This window comes from Drosophila arizonae, chromosome X, assembly GCF_054131065.1.
Source record: "Drosophila arizonae isolate 15081-1271.41 chromosome X, UAZ_ARI_1.0, whole genome shotgun sequence".
Taxonomy (NCBI): Eukaryota; Metazoa; Arthropoda; class Insecta; order Diptera; family Drosophilidae; genus Drosophila; species Drosophila arizonae.
This window is the reverse complement of record NC_142927.1, coordinates 9,404,359-9,424,163: the sequence shown is the minus strand read 5'-3', so window position 1 is coordinate 9,424,163 and position 19,805 is coordinate 9,404,359. Positions and strand designations below refer to the sequence as shown.

The following is a 19,805-nucleotide window of genomic DNA, read 5'->3' as shown; positions in this document are numbered from 1 at the left end:
TCACTACCAAACGACTGTGATAAGCTGCATACTTGCCTTGAGCACAAAACGATAAGCCGATAAATCTGATCATAGAACCCTGTGCGTTGTCATACTCCGGCTAAACCACATTCAATGAACAAACGAGCACTTTGAAAACGTGCTTTATTGAGTGTAGAACGAATTTTACAGTTTCCAAAAGTTTATTAAAATCTATTTTTTTTTTTTTGTTTTTCGTTTTTTATAAAAATGAAAACTTTAGTTAAAAATCCTAAAAAGCCAAACGCGAACAGTACCATTGCTGCAGTAAAGAAAATGCCGGAAGAACAGAAAGAGAATAAAAATGACAACGAGCAATTGCAGCCAAATGCAGAGATTTCCACTGTAAAGCGTCCCAAAAAACAAATGGATACAGAGACTGAGAAGGTTTCACCCAAAAAACGCAAAGTCTCTGTTAAGTCAGTTGGCGAAGAGGAACAGAATGCGGAAGTCTCGGTGGAGCAGCAAAATGTTCTAAAATTTGACTTGGACAGTATAAACAAGGGTATTTTTCCCATATTTGACAAATTGAAGGGAGCTACAAGCAATGGCACGCAGGTGTATTTAAATGACATGATTTCATTATTTCGCTTAGAGGAGGACCTCACTAAGGTATGTGCCTAAACTCATTTCAGCAAAAAGATTCGAGAAAATAATTTACCATTTTTGAACTGTCAAAAAAAAAAAAAAAAAAAGAAACGTACGTTTTTAAAATAAATGGCGTCTATAACGTTTGCCCGTTAAGTGCGACTTGCAACGGCTAAATATTGAAAATGAAAAGCTTTAATATTTGCCCTTATTGCATTTAGCATTTAGCTGTATGCGTTTTTAGAAGACATAATTAATATATTACATTTAATTTAGGGCTACAATGCCACAAAATAAATAAAATAAATGCAAATGTATTTTGCAATATTTGAAGTGTCAATAAACCTTTTACCGAAAACGGCGACTATAGCGCTTGCCGTTAGATGCGACTTGCAACGGCTAAATATTGAAAATGAAAAGCTTTAATATTTGCCCTTATTGCATTTAGCATTTAGCTGTATGCGCTTATAGAACGTATAAATGAAATAATACAGTGACTTTGCAAAAGTATAACAAAAATACTAAATATCTAAAAAAAATAAATACAAATTCAATTTACAATTTTTGGAGTGTCAAAAAAAAAAAAAAAAAAAAAAAAAAAAATTGGCCGCCGCCACAGTTGCCAAAAACCAATAAGATTTGGCCATTGTGGCAATTACTGTCCGTCGTTTGCATTGAATGAATATATAATTCAAGTCTTACATGCAATTTACTAATATTGATGCAACAAAATGCTAAGTAAAAAAAAGTAATAAAAAAAATTACATTCATTGCTTGTAACGGAAAAAATATGGCGGTGTAAAGCTAATTTGAATTCTAGAAAGCTTTCATAAAATGTCAATGCAAATTTTAAGTTAGAAAATGAAATGGCAAAAAGTTACTTTTAAATGGTAAAATAATTTTAAAACTTAATTTGTGTAGGCGGAACAAAATGTAAGTGTGAATCAAGCTAAAATTTTTGTAATGTTCAGAGGAGACGTGGCCGGACCATATAAAGTAAACTTCTATAGATGATGAAATCAACAATGAAATTATATCTATTGAAAGTATTTTAAGAACACTTGAAGCTTAAGCCGGCATCTGCCTTAGCGAAAATCAGTTATTAAATTTTAACTCCTACATCTTTAGAGCTAGAGTCTTGAAATTTTAGATGAAGATAAAACGAAAAAAAAAATTAAAATAAAAAAAAAAAAATAAATCCAGTAGAGAATAGTGGCTTATCAAATGCATATATACAAACGATTGCCGTTATCTCTCATTCAAGGAATATTGATTTCAATAATTTTGCTTACAGCGCACAGCCACCTGTGCCTATGCCTTAAAGCGCTTGATACGCTGCACCGGTGCCGACGACATGGATACCGTGGCTACCAGCGCTGGGTATATACTGACTATTTTGAGCTCGGTGCCTGGCCTCAATCCAATTGACTTGTTGACTTTGCTAAAACACGAACTGCCGTGCAATGGCAGCCCGAAGGGCAAGGAGGAGTCGCTGGCCGGCATTGGGCAATTGATTACCGTTTTGTGCCTCATGCAGACCGAATATTTTGATCAGCCATCATCAGATCTAATACAAGTGGTCTATCCAATCTTGGTTCCCAATTTAAAGGGACGCGAGTATCTGACATCAATGTGTGCTGACATTATGGGTTCCACGTTCGCTGCGGTGAGAACTGAAATCAACTGACCATTAGCACAGTTGTGCTATCAATTGAGCCTGTGTACTTATTCCTTTCCAGGTGGACGTGTCGAACTTCAAGACTTACGTTTGGAATATTCTGCAGCCAGAGATAAATAAGCCTCTAACGGCACAAAAGCTGCACACCTTGGATCTATTGATCACAGTCCACAATCGATATCCAACAGTGTTGCCCCTAGAGCAGCTGCAGTCAATACTATGGCGCAATCAGCCGCCACAATACGAGGAGCTGTTTAATTTCTATTTGAAAGCACCAACGTTGCTCAAATATACTACATATATATTGGGTAAATTTTTGGCAAAATGCAGCAATAAGCAGGCGTTGGAGGCTTGGCTCAAGCATGTTATCGCAAAGCTGCCATCTAATAACATCGCAGAGAAGAGTTGCTTCATCAGTACTCTGACGAATATAATCGTTTACATGGATGAGAACAAACCTGAGACTCGCGTCCAGCTGAAGAGTATATTTGCCGCTGAGCCCTTGGTAACCATGCTGGTTGAGGAGCTTAGGGCTATGAAAAAATCTGATAACAAGAAGAAAGGCGGCGATGCCAAGGATAAGATGCGCTTCATATGCCGTCAATTTGAGGCGGCAATCATACTATGTTTCGATCAAATATTTGAGCAGGATGACAGCAAGCTGCAAATTCTACGTCCCCTGCTGGAGCAGCAGCTGAATCTAGATATGATTGCACAAACGCCTAAATACACTCAGACCTTGTTCACCAAGCTGTCTGCGGAGGGATTGGATCAGATGTACGATTTCTATTTTGAAAATTTCACCAGTAACAATGAGCAGTTGACTCCATCGGATCGCGAGCATTGCCTCAAGCAAATGCAAAATCTGATGCACTCTAAGCGCAATCAGCAGTTGCCGTTTTTACTGAATGCGACAGTTTTCCATCTCGACGATCAACTGAAGAAGTGCACAGCCGGCGATGCGGCCATCTTCAGTCGTCAGGCAGCCTCACGCTGCGAGGAGTCGTTGTTCAACTGCCTGGTCCACAAGCTTGGCGTGAATAAAGAGCAGTTAGAGGACTTGAATCAAGTGCTGCGTACGCTTTTGCTGCCGTTCTCACGCAAGCTATTCAAGTCTGGCAACGAGTCGAAGCTGCGCATTAAGCTGACTCCAGAGCTGCGCAAGACATGGGAAAAGGTGCAGAAGGTGGTGGAATCGGATCCGATCAAGGAAACGGAAATCGAGGCATATGGTCTTGTTTTCGATACGCTTATCATGTTCATTGGGATCGCAACGTTGATGCCCAACAGCAACATGGAATTGGATATAATTGATGACTTGCTCATTTGCAAGGAGAATGCAATCAAGTCGAAGTCGCAGGCTAACGAGTCCAGTGTAAGTGTATGTGTGACTGCTGCTGTTAGCAGTGGAAGAGCTGTTAGCAGTGCAGATCTAAATGAACATTGCTCTAATTCGTCTTCTTATTTTTTTTTTTCATTAGGCCTCTGAATCGGAGCCCTCATGGCAGTCGGTCGTAACAGAGGCTTTGATTCAATTATTGCTCCAAACGGGCAACTATTGGCGTCAATTGGTCAAGTCCGTCGGCGCCACATTGATCCAGCACTTGAGCAGGGATAATCTGAAGCAGATTTTGGGCTTTTTGGATATCACCAAAAATCCCCTAGTGGGTAATTCGGATATCTATGTGAATAGTGACGGGGATGGTGATACAAGCGAAGATGATGAAGATGACGACGACAATGATGGCGCCGACGACGACGACGATGATGATGATGATGATGATGATGCCGATGATGATAAGGAGGCTGCTATGGATATCGATGAAGCCACCAATCTCGAGGTGGTGCGCGAAAATGTGCGCAAAGCACTGCTTGATGACGCGAATAATGATGACGATGCCAGCAGCATCGATTGGAATGACGTAGACGAGGAGCAGGGCGAACGGCTCAACAAGGCACTGGAGGCCGCCTTCCAGGTGAACAAAAAGGGCAAGGGCAACAGCCAGCAGGGTAAGGACTCGAAGAAGCGTCCACCCAAGTCGGTACGCATCACAGAAACCACATTGTTGCACTTGCGCGTCCGGATTTTGGATCTGGTGGAGCTATTCTTCACATTGCAACCGCAGCAGGAGATTATAGTGGACACAGTGGTCTGCCTTCATCAGCTCTTCAAAAATTGCAGCAAGAACGACAAGTTTCCGCCTCTGGTCGAGGCCGCCAAAAAGACGATGCGCCGCTTGATGACTGAGGATATTGTCTACACGACACCTGAGCAGGACAAAACACCGCTATTCGATTGCATTAAGAGCCTGCTTGATGAGCAGAGAGAAAAAATGAATAAACTGGTCATAGATGGCGCGATTGGATTGCGTGAACGGTGCACCGCCTATTTAATCAGTCAAATGGACGAGAAGGAAGTGACCGATACTCCCGTTTGGACAATGATTACTGACATTGCCATGGAGTGGTCCACTCATCGCAACAGCAAAATCTCGCATGGATTATTCGATGCCATTCTTTCCAGTAGCTGGAAGGGTATTCCTCAACTTATGATCAGCTTCTCCACGCTGATCCCTATGACCACGACAGATACCAGGCGTCGTGCTCAAATTGCCAGTCTGATACTCAAGCACTTGCGCCGCTTCTCTAACAAATCGGACAGCAAGGAGTTTGCACGTATGATCCTTGATAATATCGCCGACTATCAACCAAAGTCTAGGGAGATTAATAAGCTACGCAGTCAGCTTAATAAGTTGACTTCTGAAGGTTAATTTTATAATTTTACTAGGAACAAATCATTTCTATTTGTTCCTCTTTGTTTACTACAATCCCAATTTCCAGGGGAATTTGATAATTTAGGGGCGGATTTTCACGTAAACGCTGGGGCTAACGCGGTTACGTGCTTTAAATTGGTTTAACACAAAACCAAGTGATACGACGAATGGATAAAATAAACCAAACAGAAAAGGAAAACAACAAAATCAAAATCAAAATAAAAACCAACAAAAAAATGTAAAAACCTCAACAAAAAAGACCAAAAAAATGTAAAAACAAACTGAAAACGAAATGTTTTCAAAATTCTGAAAATGTCAATAAAAAAAATGTTTCTGTTCAACACAACAATAAATCCTCAATACTAATACAATAATAATATTGCATATTTTTTTATTTCAGCATTTGAAACCTCTTTTGATACAATTGTTGAATCGTAACGCTTGCATGGAATATATATATATATATATATATATATATATATATATATATATATATATATATATATATATATATATATATATATTACTATATTGTATACTTCAAAACATTCCGAATTCCTTGTACATATATGCAAATCCTAACTGTGGGTATAATAGCTTTACTAAAATGTATGTAACACGCAGAAAGGGGCGTGGCATAGCCCAATAAGTATATATATATTGCTGATCATGGGAAAGCTGAACTGAGCCAACCCAGTCGAGTTCCTCTAGAGACTTAATGCATATTCCAGCATAACACATACCTATTATCGATAATAATCGATAATTGCAATTGTAGATTAGCTTATATATACGTATATACCATAGAGTATCGAGTTTTAAAACGGAATACATTTCATACTAACGCTATAAATGCAACGCTATTAAACAATTAGTTTTCCATTGTCCTGCCGTTCTACACTATAAAGTGCGCAGCGAATCAGACAGAGATAGCAGCATCGGGCTGAACTCTTTTAGCACGAGGCACAAATCATGTCGTTAATCAAGAATAAACTAAATATATGTACATAAATTGACTAACTGAAATGATTAGAATTAATACACAGATCCCAACACAGTGAAATAATGGTCGAAATTCTGCAGCGTCAGGCGGCCTCGGAGAGATAAACGTTCTTAGTCAACGTATTGATAACAATGGGCACCATTTTCTGATCCTTATCGCCGCGTTTCTCAATCACCTGTCCGGCAGCAAGTGTCAGAATGTCCAGGATGTGATCGCTGCAAGATTAGGCAAGGATTAGATAACGATTTCGTTAAACCTGACAGTGTACTGAGCTGAATTTTTGAGTTAAGGAATGGCATCTTTACCTTTTCGCATGTTTCTGCACAGTGTCGCACAGCGTCTGGATGAACCAACTGCCCTGCACGCTGTGCCGTAGAGCAACAAATCCCGGCACCGTGGACATGGCCACCACCATGTTTGCCAACTGGCTTGCCGACTGCGTCGTGGCATTCACATTGCGCTGTAAATGCATGCAAAGGAACTGCGAATGTGAGAAATTCGATTACAATCAATCTACGGTCGTCTACCGTTTTCAGTTGCTTCTCGTTCTGCTGGCAGGCCTGGATGAACAACATCTTGGGTTTGTCGTGCAGACTCTCATCGGCGCATAGTACTTTCTTGACGTCCTCGATGCTCAGTGGTATGCTATCCGCACCGTAAACGGCGCCCTCAAATCCATGCGACAATATGCACACAATCAGCGAATCCCGGAGCACGGAACGGGCACAGGCACCGCGTATGAGGGCGATCATCTTCAAATGGTCCACGTTATCGTGCGCCTCTACTTCGTAGCCCAGCGGCGAGAAAACATCAATGAGACGCTGTTTATCCGCATTGGTGCCATTTCGTTGCGTCAACTTCTGGGTGGGTAAAAATGTCTGCGAAATGTTCACACGAATTAAAGGTTTTAAACTTTTTGTTTACAGCTCACATACTCATTTTGGTCTTTGTGTTTATTTACATACAAATATGAGTAATTTGATAGTTAATTTAAATATTCGATAAATTTCTGTTTTGGTCGAATAGTTTTTGCTGTTAACTATTTATTTTCTTTACCATACTTCCAGTCGAAATAGATTGCAAAAAATACGTTACGCACCGAAAAAATAAAAAATACCAAATGCGCTAAAAATCGACAAATAAAAGGACTTTTTGAAAGTAGATAGATATTTATCGATAGGCCAAGCATAGATAACAATCGCTACACTTTTTGAATATGCATTTAAAAATTTTGATTGAAAAGGCTAATATTCTATATATTAATAATTATCTATTTAAAATTTACTGATAACTCGATTTCTTACTCACCATTAACTTCTCGCTCACATTGCGGTGAAAATTTTGCTGATTGATTATGAGCAATATTCCAGCCCTATCCCGATGCACTTGTAGAGCATTGGAGCGTCGATGCCTACTGATGCTTGATGATGGAGCAGCAGGTGCAGTACAGGGCGTTGGGCCTGAAGTTTCAGCTAGAAAAGGAGCAGCTCCTCCTGCACTTAGAGCAACTGGAGTACTTTCCAAATCGTCCGTGTTGTATTTGTTCACGGGCGAATGGCTGCTGGACTCGTTAGCGCTGGTGTTGACCGTTTGGATGAGCAGCGTGGCCAGGGAATTGAGGTCATTGAACTTAAAGTACTCAATGAGCAGCTGCACATCGCTGCCAATGGCATCGATGTCGCCCAGGCGCAGATGATGACGCGTCAGCCAGTCGAGCAGAAAGATCTCCAAGTACGAGTAGTCATAGAAGCGCAAGGGCTCATCATGCTCGCCGGAGGTGCGCCTCCTGGCCAGCTTGTCGTTGATGTCCAGGACGAGGCGCCCGCTCTGCGCCACCGTCAGCTGTTCGCAAACATTGTACAGGGCCTTCAGCAGCGGATGCACGTGCAGCGTCAGCTCCAGGACATGGGGTAAATAGTGCAGGTGCAGCTCAGCCCAGCAGAAGCCCAATTTGCGGAGCACTTGGCGTGCATTAATGATGCAGAGCGCCTCGACCAGATGGCCACGCCAGTTGGCCGGATTCGTCTGGGCGTACTGACGCAGTAGATCACTGTGAAGCTGATCCGCTGGCGGTGCTCGCATCAGCGCTAACAGCCGCTGCAATATGTAGGTGGCTAAGGCGTGCTGATCTCCGAAAAGTAGAAAGGCCAGGGAAACCTACAAACAAATGTCGTATAAAGAATATGATATATAATATCAGATATAGTATATTTTCTTACTTTTTGTGACAAGTTAAGATCACGTTCGATATAGGGCAAATCATCCAAATGCAAATTATCAAGTTGAGTCTGCATTGCACGAGCTGATCGGGGGAAGTCCAAAAAGTCAATGATGTGGAGAGCAGCAGCAGCCGGCACAGCTTCGGACCGTTAGGGCACGCACACGCATACAAACATGCACGCGCGCACTATATTGCTATTTGTATCGCTTAAATGCAATTAAATGCATTAACACGGCCTGCATTTGCTCCAAACTGTTATCAAAATAAAAAGAAATCCAACACGCGATCACAATATGTGACCTTTGGTAAAATCTCAAATCAGCGCATATGGTCACACTCTCACTATCGATTAGAGGTGATCGGTTTCACTTGCAATTCCAACACAACTACTACATTTCTTGTGAGCGCATACAGCTCATCTGATGCAAAATTGTAATATATACAACTGCAATCAAGTTTATAAATAGTATTTATACTTACAATAAACTCTAATTAAAATAAAAACAAATTCAACACGCTATCGAATTGTGCATCCCTGTTCTATACCGCAGCTCACACGGTCACACCAATCTTATCGGCAATCATCTATCGATTTCGTTTGCATTTCAAATAAAATATTAAAGTTAACATATTGCCTTGACTCTTCACTCAAGTCAAAAAAAAAACAACTTATGTACTTCCATTTCAAATCAATGTTCATTACTGTGTTACATGCATCGCAGCAGGACAATTTTCAAAAAACAAACAAAAATATTCCCAAAAACAAAAATAATTATTATTTGTATTGAAGCACAACAAGTTATATTTAGCCTGCGCATTGATATAAAGAGTGGTCTAAGCCTATGTCTAAGGTAAGATAATGTTATCTGCAATGCTGACCACCTCAACCCAAATACCGTGTATATATATAAACTTTTTTTATATATATCAACATAAATCAAGATTTCTGCATAGGTGTCATAATGTTTACACAAATTTGCGGATTTCTTTTCGCAACTCTGCTGCCTATCGAAAGACCAAATTTCACCAGAGGCAGCGATGGCAATGCTGCCAAACATGTAACTCAGACTAGTGGCGCCAAGCCTGTAAATTTAATTTCGACAATACTACAGTCCAGATTTGATATAACTGATACGACATATATATTGCCATTTTTGTTCATTGGGAAAATCAGTTGCAAGCGTCTCGTAGAAACGTCATGCTAAAATTTGACATACAAAAATTGGGCTCAGTCAGTGCTGCCAGCTGTTTTATAGAAACAAAACTATATACCAAAATTCACCTCTAGAGCTTGCAGCCCTGGTTTGTGTCCGTGGTATACGATTGCACTTTTCACGAATCATTCAAGTAGATATTGTTGAATTGTTAACAACGCTCATGTTGACGAGTTTTTAATTATTTAATGTATTTGTTATTCTGTCTATGAGCGAAACAGAGAGAAAGGGACAGACATATACAGAGGCCAGGGCCACAGTCAGAGAAAAAGAGAGCGACAGCTTGCATATAATGTACAAAGAAAAAAAAAAAGAAAATGAGAAACAAGAAATAATTATTTCTCATACAGATATACCACATATATATAAATATATACATATATGCATACGATAAATGCTATACGTAAATGTGTGTGTGCACACGCATATTGCGCTATAGCCATATGTATATGTGTGTATGCTAGTATATGTACATATATATATATGCCTTCACATATTTTATATACATATATGCATATCTATTCACCTACTGTACCACTTCATTATGTAAGCAGCGGGAACTCTACGACGCCAAGCGAGCAAAAGCAGAAAAAAGAAAACGCAAAAGCAAAGCAAACAAAAAAAAAAGACAAAAATCAACCCAAAATATGGGAAACAATCGACAAAACCAAAATATAACCAACAAAGCAACGAAATTGAACAGAAATGTTATAAACCATTAATAACTGTAATTTGTAAATGTTCCGTAACCACAAACCACGCCCACGCTGAAACGTAAGAGAAATTGTTCCAAAAACAACAACAAACAACAAAAAAACATGCTAGCACAAAACTATATATTTCAAATTTTTCGCAACAAATTCTTGTTCGTTTTTGTTTTTGTTGCCAACCACGCCCGCATTTCCCTAGTCAAACAACAATCCAAAAAGAGAGAAAACAACAGCTTAACGCAAAGAAAAACTAACAAGGAATTCGTCCCATTTTTCTTTTCTTTTCTTTTCAATATTAACTTTAACAACAAAAATTTCTTACGGGACCCGCTCTGTGTACATGCGTATACATATATACGCACATACATACATGTATTCGCATACATAGATATATACACACACACGGGCATGCATTTGTGCATGTTCATATGAAAAGGTACACAGCGGCCATTGCTGTAGCGTTCTTTTTTCGTTCGTGTGTCATGCGGGGCGTCGCATTACATACAAACACATATACACACACTCGCCCGCTCACTCACAATTTTTTACAATCATAGTATGTATATAGAGACGAGCAGCGGCAGTAAAGAAAAAAACTTTCGCCCAGCGTGGCTCTGAAAATGTGGCAACTTGTAACAACAACAACAAAAGCGACGACAAGTATAAAGTGTAATTTTTCTAATATAATTTATAACTGTTATTGCATCTGTATCTATATATATATATGTACATATGTATATCAAATATGCATTTCGAACGTTTTAGCCAAAACACACACACGCGCACACAATCAGACGCACGCTCGCATTCACACTCGGGTGTATTGTATGTACGTGTGTCACGCATTTGCGTTTTATGCTTAGGCTATGCGCGCAAGCGAGACAACATGATATGTCAGCCAGAATGGAGAGCGTGTCAGAGCGGCGCTTACGGCTTGCGCTTACACATGCTTGTATGAATGCGTCTGTATGTGTATGTGTGTTGTGTTAAAGGGGGCTACAAGAATTTTGCAAAAATTTATTATGCATGTATGTATGTATGTCATTTTTGTATTTTTTTCTGCTGGCCTCAAAAACGTGCATTATACATACATATTTATATGTGCATACATACATATATATACAAACAAATAACAGTTGTATATAACGGCGTTAACTGCAATATGCTAATGCGTAAATACGCATTTAATACTGCTATTTAATCTAATTGAAAAATTTTTATGAATCAGTCACATAAATATTGTACATGTTGTATGTAAGCAGATCTATTCATACCTCTCTTTCCCTCTATTTATATATATATATACATATATATAGTATATATATCTATTTGTAAGGCCAAGCAACAAGTGTCTGTGTGCGTGCATAATGTTGCTGGCAACATTCTGCGTTTAACAGGGCTATGTTATGTGCTAAGTGAATGGAAAGCTAAACTGCGACTATGAGCGTATTTATGCTATGCAATAGTGAATGTGTGACAAACCATTGCTTACACATCACGCGTACGTGTGTGTGTGGGTTTGTGTTTATGTGGTTTAGTACATAAAGCGTTGTTTCTTCGTGTTACTTTTTTTTAACATATATTTTGCTTTTGATTTTTGTGCCTGCAATAATTTGCTTCGCCTTAGCAACATGTTGCTAGCCAATGAAGCGAGCAACATGTATATTTGCCGTATTGTGGTCAGCGTTTCGTTTGAATCTTTATGCATATGCGTCCAATATATAATATATGTCGAATGTTGAGATCTGACCTGCTCCTGGCTTAGCTAAATCCTTCGATTAAATATCTCTTGCAGTATTTTTTGCTGAATTCGAAACCTAAACCCAATATGTCATCCGTTGTGGCTGGCGAAACGCCGTTAATAAATCTAGCCGAAGATCTCGAGGATGGCGAGATCGACGATGATGATGATGAGGATGACCAACAGCAGCAAAAGCCGCCGCTGCCGCAGCAACAGCAGCAGCAAAGTCAAATACAACAACAATCAAAGCCAACGGCTTTTAAGGGCTGCGGCTCCAACGATGAGGTCCAATTTGTGGGCATTGAGCGCCTGAACGAGAAGCACGACGATGACGTCATATTCCTGGGCATGGCCAGCGAAACGCCAATCCCAAACAATAGCAAATCCAAGAAGCCACGCCCACTCGAAGGTAAACATCAACGGGACTTGCTTATATTTATTGCTCTGCTCTGTCACGCCTTTTCTAACTGCGCCCCCTTTTTCCAACCCCAAACACCCCCACTATCCTCTCACAGATGATCATGCGGTCAGCATTGAAAATGCCATTGCCAAAGCGCTCAAGAAGGGGGGCATTGAGCCGCCCCTGCCCAAGCTCAATAACAGCAACAACAATAACAGTGACGCCGACAGCGCTGCCAACGCCATCGGTGACAGTGGCAGCGCTGCCATCGGCCTCGATAGCTCGCAGGTTGGGGGACAACAGCAGCAGCCGGCGGCAAGTCGCAGCAGCCGTCGACGCAAGCGCAAAAAGGAACGCGAACGCGAGCAGAAGAAAGACAAGGAACATCAGGTAGGTCGTTGCCTTAAGCTAACGGTGCCCTCTCGTCCGTTGCTCCCCCCGCCTTCTAATGTGTGCTAAAGCGGCGCTAATTCCGTCTTTCGCTTCGCTTTCGCGGCGCAAATCGCAAGGCGAATTGAATGCAATCGATTGGTTTGGCAGCAAACGCGAGGCGAATTCAGCCATAGCAGAAACGTTAGAAATCCACTTCGCCAGCAGCGACAGCACAATAGAGGCCTGAAGCTGGGCCAACTCAGTCAGAGATAGGCAGCATATTAGTGTATGTGTATGTGTGGGTGTGTATGCACTCTGTAATTGTAAATTAGGAGAAATTGACCAGGATTCATATGCACATTAAGTTTTTTTTTAAGGATGGCAGCAATTAAATATTCTGCAATTGTTGCATATCATGAATATATGTATATATATTATTTTTGTATACAGGGTATCTATTTTATATTTCTGATATATATTTATTAGTTATACATATCTAATATAATATTGAATATAAAAGAAATGTTATAGAACTGCCCAGTAACTATGTACATATATCTTATTTACTTTACTTCAAAAATCTTATATACCCAATTTAAATATTTCTGAGTTCTAAATAGAATTATAGGGTATTTTTGTGCTGCTAATTTTAAATATTCAATATTAAATAATACTTAAGATAAGGCCTCAAGTACAACATTACATGATTGAAAGCAATGTTTATAGGGTATATTTTAGTAAAATTCATAGGATATCTGCCAATCGACTATGTATCTATTGGACAACGTCCTCAAGAATATCAAATAAATGAGGGCACATTATAGATTTACATGGTATATTTCAATGCAATTGACGAAATACAGGGTATTTATGTAGTGATGCACTTGCAATACGAGATATAATGAAGTATATATGTATAAGAGAACAATGAAAAAAAAAAAATGATACCCTATAGCAGAGCAAGGGTATATACCATAGGTAGAACAGCAATTTACATTTACAGGGTATCTATTGTAAAGGGTATGCACCTATGATATGAGTAACTATATTGACTGACAACAAAAAACAGGGTATCTATGCTATATTCACTGATGCATAACATAGGCAGATCAGCTAACATTTACAGGGTATCCACTCTTGTACTATGCATGATGGAACCCATAAAGCTTGTATGCAAGTCCGCCTTGCATATGGACGCCCCATAATTATAGGGTATATTTGTAGTCGGGCTTCGATACGCAACTCTTTCGCTCTTCTTCGCAGAAACGTGCGCGCCGCGACTCAATGGATGACGCCGGCGTCGCTGGGGCCAGCGACGACATGGAAATGGACGAATACGAAATGATGAATGTGCGCGGCGGCAGCCCGCCGCCAGGTGGCGCCACAGGCGGTTCAACCAATGCCGCAGCGCACCGCTACGGCAGCGACTGGCCAGGCCTGGGGGAGGAACCGAGCTACGAATCCCCGCCAGAGAACTACAGCAGCTACGACTCCTACTCGGACGACGAGGCGGCCAACGTGGCGGCCATTGGCACGGCGCAGCGTCGACGTCACCGGCGTGACCGCGAGAAAGATAATCGCGGCGGACGCAAGCGACGGGATCGGGAGCGCGAACGGGATCGAGATCGTGATATGGATAGACGACACGATGGAGGCTTAGCCATGGGCGGAATGGGCAGCGGGGGATCCGGTGTCGGCGGAGGATCTGGCATGGGTGCGGGTGGCGGAGGATCCGGCGGTGGTGGTGGAGTCGGTGGCGGCAAGCGCAATCGTCGCGACTCCAACGATGACAAGTCACGCGAGCCCCGCAAACTGGAGCTGTGCAAGTTCTACCTGAAGGATTGCTGTGCGAAGCGCGACAAGTGCAGCTACATGCACAAGGAGTTCCCGTGCAAGTACTACTACCTGGGCATGGACTGCTATGCCGGCGAGGATTGCCTCTTCCATCACGGCGAGCCGCTGACCGAGCAGCTGCGCAACATTCTGCTGAAGCACATGGAGACGGCGCCCAAAGAGATCCTGGGCGATTTCAAGCGCATCTCACGGGACATTGCGCTCAACCAGATGACGCGACGACATGAGCAACTGTGCGACCAGTACAACATGGACAATACGTGGACGACATTGGCCAGCGCCGGCATCAGTCGACTGCAGGATCAGCAGCATGCGGCGGCCAAGGCAGCTGCCCAGGTGGCCAATCAAGCGGCCGCCATTGCTGCAGTCAATGCCAATCTGCAGCAGCAGCAGCAGCAGCTGCAGCAGCAACAACAACAACAACAACAGAAACAGATGCAGCAGCAACAACAGCAGGCGACAGCAGCAGCTGCAGGAGCAGGAGGAGGAGGAGTGGCTGCTGGTGGCGTGATACCCTCGCTGCTCGACATGGTGATCAACCCGCCCCTCAACCTGAGTCAGGCCGACTCCAAACCCGAGAAGAAGCGCAAATCGCGCTGGGCCGAAAAATCGGGCAGCAAATCAGGAGCGGAAAAGGGAACGGTAGCAGCAGCTGGATCGGCAGCTGGAGCGGAAGCAACAACTCCAACGGGATCGGGATCGGGCACGGTATCGGCAACAGACACAGGATCAAGCGCTGGAGCAGGAACAGCTGCTACGGCTACAAGCCCAGCTGCGCCAAGTGCAGCCGCTGCTAAGCCCCTGCCCGCCCACTTGGATTTGGTGAATCTGACGCACGTGCTCAGCGCCGAGCACATGGCCAAGCTGAACAAGCTGGGCATTACGAATCTGGAGCAGATGCTCCAGGTGCCCTTCGGCCAGCTGACCGAGGTGGGACTAACGCTCTCCGAGCTGGGTGAGATCCAGCGCAAGGCCGAGGAGGCCAAGCCTCAGTCAGCAACAACAGCCGCCGCACCGACGACGGAGACCAAGTGAGCATGCCCATTCTAATCAGCTTTATAGGGTATCTATTAATGTATTCATTCCTTATGTGTATCCATTGCAGAACCAGTAAGACGGATCAGGACTCGAGCAACCTGAACACCGTTCTCAGCTCGAACAGCAATAGCAACAGCAATAACGGCTTCATCATGGTCGACTACACACAGTATCTGAAGGATGCCCATGTCAACTTTCCAGGCAGCGATCCGCGTAAGTAGATGACCTAAGCGACAGCTTTTTAAGGGTGTTCAGGGTGTTATCTATAAAGATGGGATTGGTGTATGTAGAGTTGTATGATCTTAACAGCCACTTAACATATAAAGCTTAACATATAGAGCTGTTTACAGTGTTGTTAGTCTGTTAATAGTATGTATGTATATGTTAACCATACAAAGCTAACAGCGCGCTGTTAGCTAACAGTGATGAGGCTGTTAATAGCTCTCTAATATTTTTCTATACAGCAATGCTGTTAACTAACATTTGTCATTCTCTTAACATTAATTGAAACTCGCCTTCTTTGTTTTCAGTGGACGATGATCGCGAAGAGGACGACGAGCAGCTGGTCATCGACGATGGCAACGAGGAGGAGGAAGGCGACGAGTCTGAGTCGGACGCCAAGTCAAAGAAATCGAAACGTGCCAGTGAGGAGGAGGAGAAGAAACCGTTATCCCAGTCGGACATCGACGAGGATGCGCCGCCCCTGCCATCCGTGTTCGATCTGCCCACCTTCATGAGCAACATGCTCGGCCAGAAGTCAACGCTGACGACAGCTGCAGCTGCCGCGCCGGTTGCATCGTCGCCCAGCACACCGGACCCCCACCGGGAGAGCAGTCCGCCCGCATCGGGCAGCAAGTCGCCGCGGTCAGAAGGCGGACTCTTTAATAAGCTGATATTTAGCTCCTTCTACAATCCATTCAGAGCGAACAGCGGCGACAATGCGGCGACTGATGATGGCGAGAGCCATGATGCGAATGCCACTAGCGACAGCTACAGCTTCTTGGATGCCGTCCACTATTCCAATTCGAATTCCCGCTCCATGACGCCAATCCCGACGCCTGAGCCGGGCTCGCAATCACCCAAGGGACTGGGCGGGGGCGGGGATCAGCTTCCTGCTTCGAGTGCCTCATCGCTGGGCGCGTCCGATGCGACGACCGTCTCGCTCTATGTGCGTCGCTCCATGTACGACTACGAGCCGGCCAAGGCGGCGCTGGAGGATGCGCGCGCGAACGCCCAGAAGCGCGAACGGGATCGCGACATCGATATGCGACTGCCGTTCGAGCCGATGAAGCATTACTTGCCCGCCACCGAGATCGATGCGGCCATCTTCTCGCACATCCCGATACGATGGCAGATGCAGGAGGTGCTGGTGGAGCCGCCCTGCTATTCGCAGCTGCGTCAGAGCGCCAGCCACAAGGAGCAGCGCGAGGTGCGTGATCCGCGCGTGCGCCGCATCCTCGGCCTGCCGGAGCTAACCGACGATGCGGCCGGTGGCGCTAGCTCAATCCTGACCCGTGGCCATGGCAGCACCAGCTTCGGTACGGCGTCTGGCTTTTCCACGGAGCGTCGCGAGCGCAAGATGAGCAACTGCATCGCGTCGCCCGATACTCAACGGTTGGAGTCGACGCCCAGTTCGCCGCCGCCGCCTGCCGTACTAACTTCATTGCCCGCCATGAATGTGCCACCGCCCATGACTGCAGCCAACGCCTCCACATCCGGCGCCGTTACCGCCGCCGCCTCGTCCGGCAGTGAGCCAGCCGTGGCAACTGGCGGTGATCCGCGTCGCACTGATCCGCGTCGTGATCCGCGCCGAGCGCATTTAAATGCCAGCAGCGCCAACGTTTCATCATCGACATCGACATCATCATCATCATCCGGCACCAGCACCAGCTCCGGCTCCGGCTCCTTCAATGATAGCGGACGCCAGATCTCCGAGATACGCAATCTGCTGCAGAGCTCCAACTGGTACAAGCAGCTGGGCAGCAACAACAAGATCATGGTGAATCAACAGCTCGCCCTGGTCTTCACCGAGCTGAAGAAGTTCCACCAGCAGGAGTCGCCCAACAAGATCTTCGACGTGAGCTTCATCGTGAGCAACCAGACGCTGCAGCAGATCTTCGCCAAGCTGCACATCTACATCGATGACAACGGCCTGGTCGTTCAGCTGCCCGAGGAGCCGCCCCAGAATGTCGCCTCCGTGGTGGTGCCCAACTTGCCGCCCATTCTGCCCAACATGTCCCAGCCCCCGCCGAATCTTATCCAAATGCTCCGACAGCCCCCACCCAATGTCGGCCGAATGATGTCCATGGGCATGGGCATGCCGCAGTTCAATCAGCCGCCGCCCCAGCGCTCGAACAGCATCCTGGGCATGCCGCCCCACGGCATGGGTGTGGGCGTGGGCGTGGGCGTGATGAACAACAATCCGTTCAATCCGTTCGCCGGCAATAATCTGAATCTGAATAATCTCAACAATCTGAACAACCTGAACAACTTGAGTAACCTCAATATGAATATGAATATGAACGGCATGAATAACATGAATAACATGAACAACATGAATGGCATGAATATGAACAACCTGGGCGTGGCGTTCAATGGCGGCGGAGGCGGCGGCGGCGGTGGTGGTGGCGGTGGCAATGGAATGCCTGGACCAGGACCGGGACCAGGACTCGGCCCAGGTGGGCCGTTTAAGAACTTCGGACCGGGTGGCAACAATCAGGGAGGCGGCCGGCATTTTATGGGTAATCGGAATCGGGGAGGCGGCGGCGGTCATCGCAATCGCAACTAGAAGGAGATTCTGATAATACTGGGAGAATACTGTTCGCACTGAGAAAAAAAAAAAAAACATTCACACACGAAAAGAGAAACAAGGGACAATGCTCGAACAAACACAGAAAGCTAAAAAATACTGGTATAAAGCCGACGAATACTGGGCAGGAGGCGAACGTACGTGTATGACAGAATAGTGGGAAAAGATCAAACGTTAATATGCACACAAAATACTGTGCGAAAATACTGGGTGCACTGCAGACACTGAAAGCTAGAAATACTGGTAGAAAGTCATTGTTACAGTATGCGACAAATACTGGGCAAGAAGCAACGTTCCGAATAGTGGGAAAAGAGAAAATGTTAATGTGTGCACGAAATACTGGAGAGGAAGCAAATGTGCATGCCTGAGAGAATACTGGGAATGCTGTAAAGTATGCCCGGTAGCAGCCCGGAAATAAAGCAACAACAAGAACAACAACTACAAATACGGCTTACCAAAAGCCGTTAATGTATGCGCCCCGTTGCCTTGCAATAAGCCCTTCAATGTAAAAAGACTTGTAGCGTTATGTTTATGTTTATCAATGAACTGCCCAAATCAGCCCCAGCCCCAAACCCCCTCGCCCACGCCCACGCCCCTGTTGACCTCTGAAATAAGTCATACAACACCACCTCCCACACCCATATGCCCCGAATCCACACACATACACACACACACACACTAGGATATGGAAAGCAAATGTTACATTTGTATAGCTTTATCGGCTTTTTGCTATTTTTAGCTAATACAAAACAAAAATCGGATTTGGACTGCTATGTAACTGTACATTATAACTATAAAAATTGTTTTTTTTTTTTTAGCATAGATATATATATATATGTATAATTAATATATATGCAGACTATTTTTTTTTTCTATGTTGATAAGGATACTCTTATATATACAGATAAATATATATATATAGCGCCTACGTACTGATACAAACTCAAAAACATTTATATATTAGTCGTTTGTTAACGATTGTAAGCTTAGTCGTAATTGTAGAAGTATTCAACAATCTGTAGACTTACGAAATAAACGTCAAGTTTTAAGTATTATATATGTATATGTATATGTATATGCATATAGGTATGTATATATAGGTATATATATTAAAGAAGTCTGAAATCTGAACTGCTTGCATTTGTTTAATCCATATACAAAATGTAATTTTGAAAATGCGCGCGCAATGACGTGCACCATTTGCTTAAAGATCAGTGTGGTCAGCTGTTGAACTGCTGACAGTGTGGCAGCAATTTACTGACTGAACGCGGCGTTAACAGAAGGCATACTGTGCGTTTACAGGCTGTAAATTGGTTTCGTTCAGAGATTATATATATCTTCTGTTTGAAGTACCATACTTTTTGATAGTAAATAGAGCTCAGCTC

The 19,805-nt window shown here is 43.8% G+C and overlaps 3 protein-coding genes across 8 annotated transcripts; 2 read left to right on the top strand and 1 right to left on the bottom strand.

Annotated features, from left to right (window-relative positions):
* Positions 1-79: 79 nt before the first annotated feature.
* Positions 80-5,435, top strand: Mybbp1A (MYB binding protein 1a). The gene is made up of 4 exons (XM_018016185.2): positions 80-630; positions 1,901-2,272; positions 2,346-3,659; positions 3,766-5,435. The coding sequence occupies exons 1-4, from the start codon at positions 229-231 to the stop codon at positions 5,053-5,055; spliced, it is 3,378 nt and encodes a 1,125-aa protein (XP_017871674.1). The 5' UTR covers positions 80-228; the 3' UTR covers positions 5,056-5,435.
* Dredd (Caspase-8 Dredd) lies at positions 5,408-8,613 on the bottom strand. Its single transcript, XM_018016188.2, has 5 exons — positions 8,281-8,613; positions 7,370-8,218; positions 6,589-6,939; positions 6,367-6,521; positions 5,408-6,276 (listed from the first exon to the last, which is right to left on the bottom strand). The coding sequence occupies exons 1-5, from the start codon at positions 8,353-8,355 to the stop codon at positions 6,144-6,146; spliced, it is 1,563 nt and encodes a 520-aa protein (XP_017871677.1). The 5' UTR covers positions 8,356-8,613; the 3' UTR covers positions 5,408-6,143.
* A 384-nt stretch (positions 8,614-8,997) lies between these two features.
* On the top strand, positions 8,998-19,477 carry su(sable) (suppressor of sable RNA-binding protein). Of its 6 annotated transcripts, none has more exons than XM_089474295.1 (7): positions 9,609-9,790; positions 10,051-10,270; positions 12,002-12,356; positions 12,463-12,737; positions 13,983-15,604; positions 15,679-15,824; positions 16,142-19,477. In XM_089474295.1, exons 3-7 carry the CDS (start codon positions 12,035-12,037, stop codon positions 18,397-18,399), a joined length of 4,623 nt encoding a protein of 1,540 aa, XP_089330421.1. In that variant the 5' UTR covers positions 9,609-9,790; positions 10,051-10,270; positions 12,002-12,034; the 3' UTR covers positions 18,400-19,477. The 6 variants fall into 6 exon arrangements, with proteins under 6 accessions (XP_089330416.1, XP_089330421.1, XP_089330420.1 ...); XM_089474294.1 differs by having other exon boundaries at positions 10,048-10,270; XM_089474290.1 differs by lacking the exons at positions 9,609-9,790; positions 10,051-10,270 and adding an exon at positions 8,998-9,133.
* The last annotated feature ends 328 nt before the right edge of the window (positions 19,478-19,805 follow it).

Bases quoted from the DNA above. Each gene is read 5' to 3' on its own strand.
- Mybbp1A (XM_018016185.2), top strand. From the start codon at position 229: ATGAAAACTTTAGTTAAAAATCCTAAAAAGCCAAACGCGAACAGTACC. The intron at 631-1,900 runs GTATGTGCCTAA...TTTTGCTTACAG, and splicing joins TAGAGGAGGACCTCACTAAG to CGCACAGCCACCTGTGCCTA. The intron at 3,660-3,765 runs GTAAGTGTATGT...TTTTTTCATTAG, and splicing joins CGCAGGCTAACGAGTCCAGT to GCCTCTGAATCGGAGCCCTC.
- Dredd (XM_018016188.2), bottom strand. From the start codon at position 8,355: ATGCAGACTCAACTTGATAATTTGCATTTGGATGATTTGCCCTATATC. The intron at 6,940-7,369 runs GTGAGTAAGAAA...AACATTTCGCAG, and splicing joins ATGTGAGCGAGAAGTTAATG to ACATTTTTACCCACCCAGAA. The intron at 6,522-6,588 runs GTAGACGACCGT...ATGCATTTACAG, and splicing joins ACGAGAAGCAACTGAAAACG to CGCAATGTGAATGCCACGAC.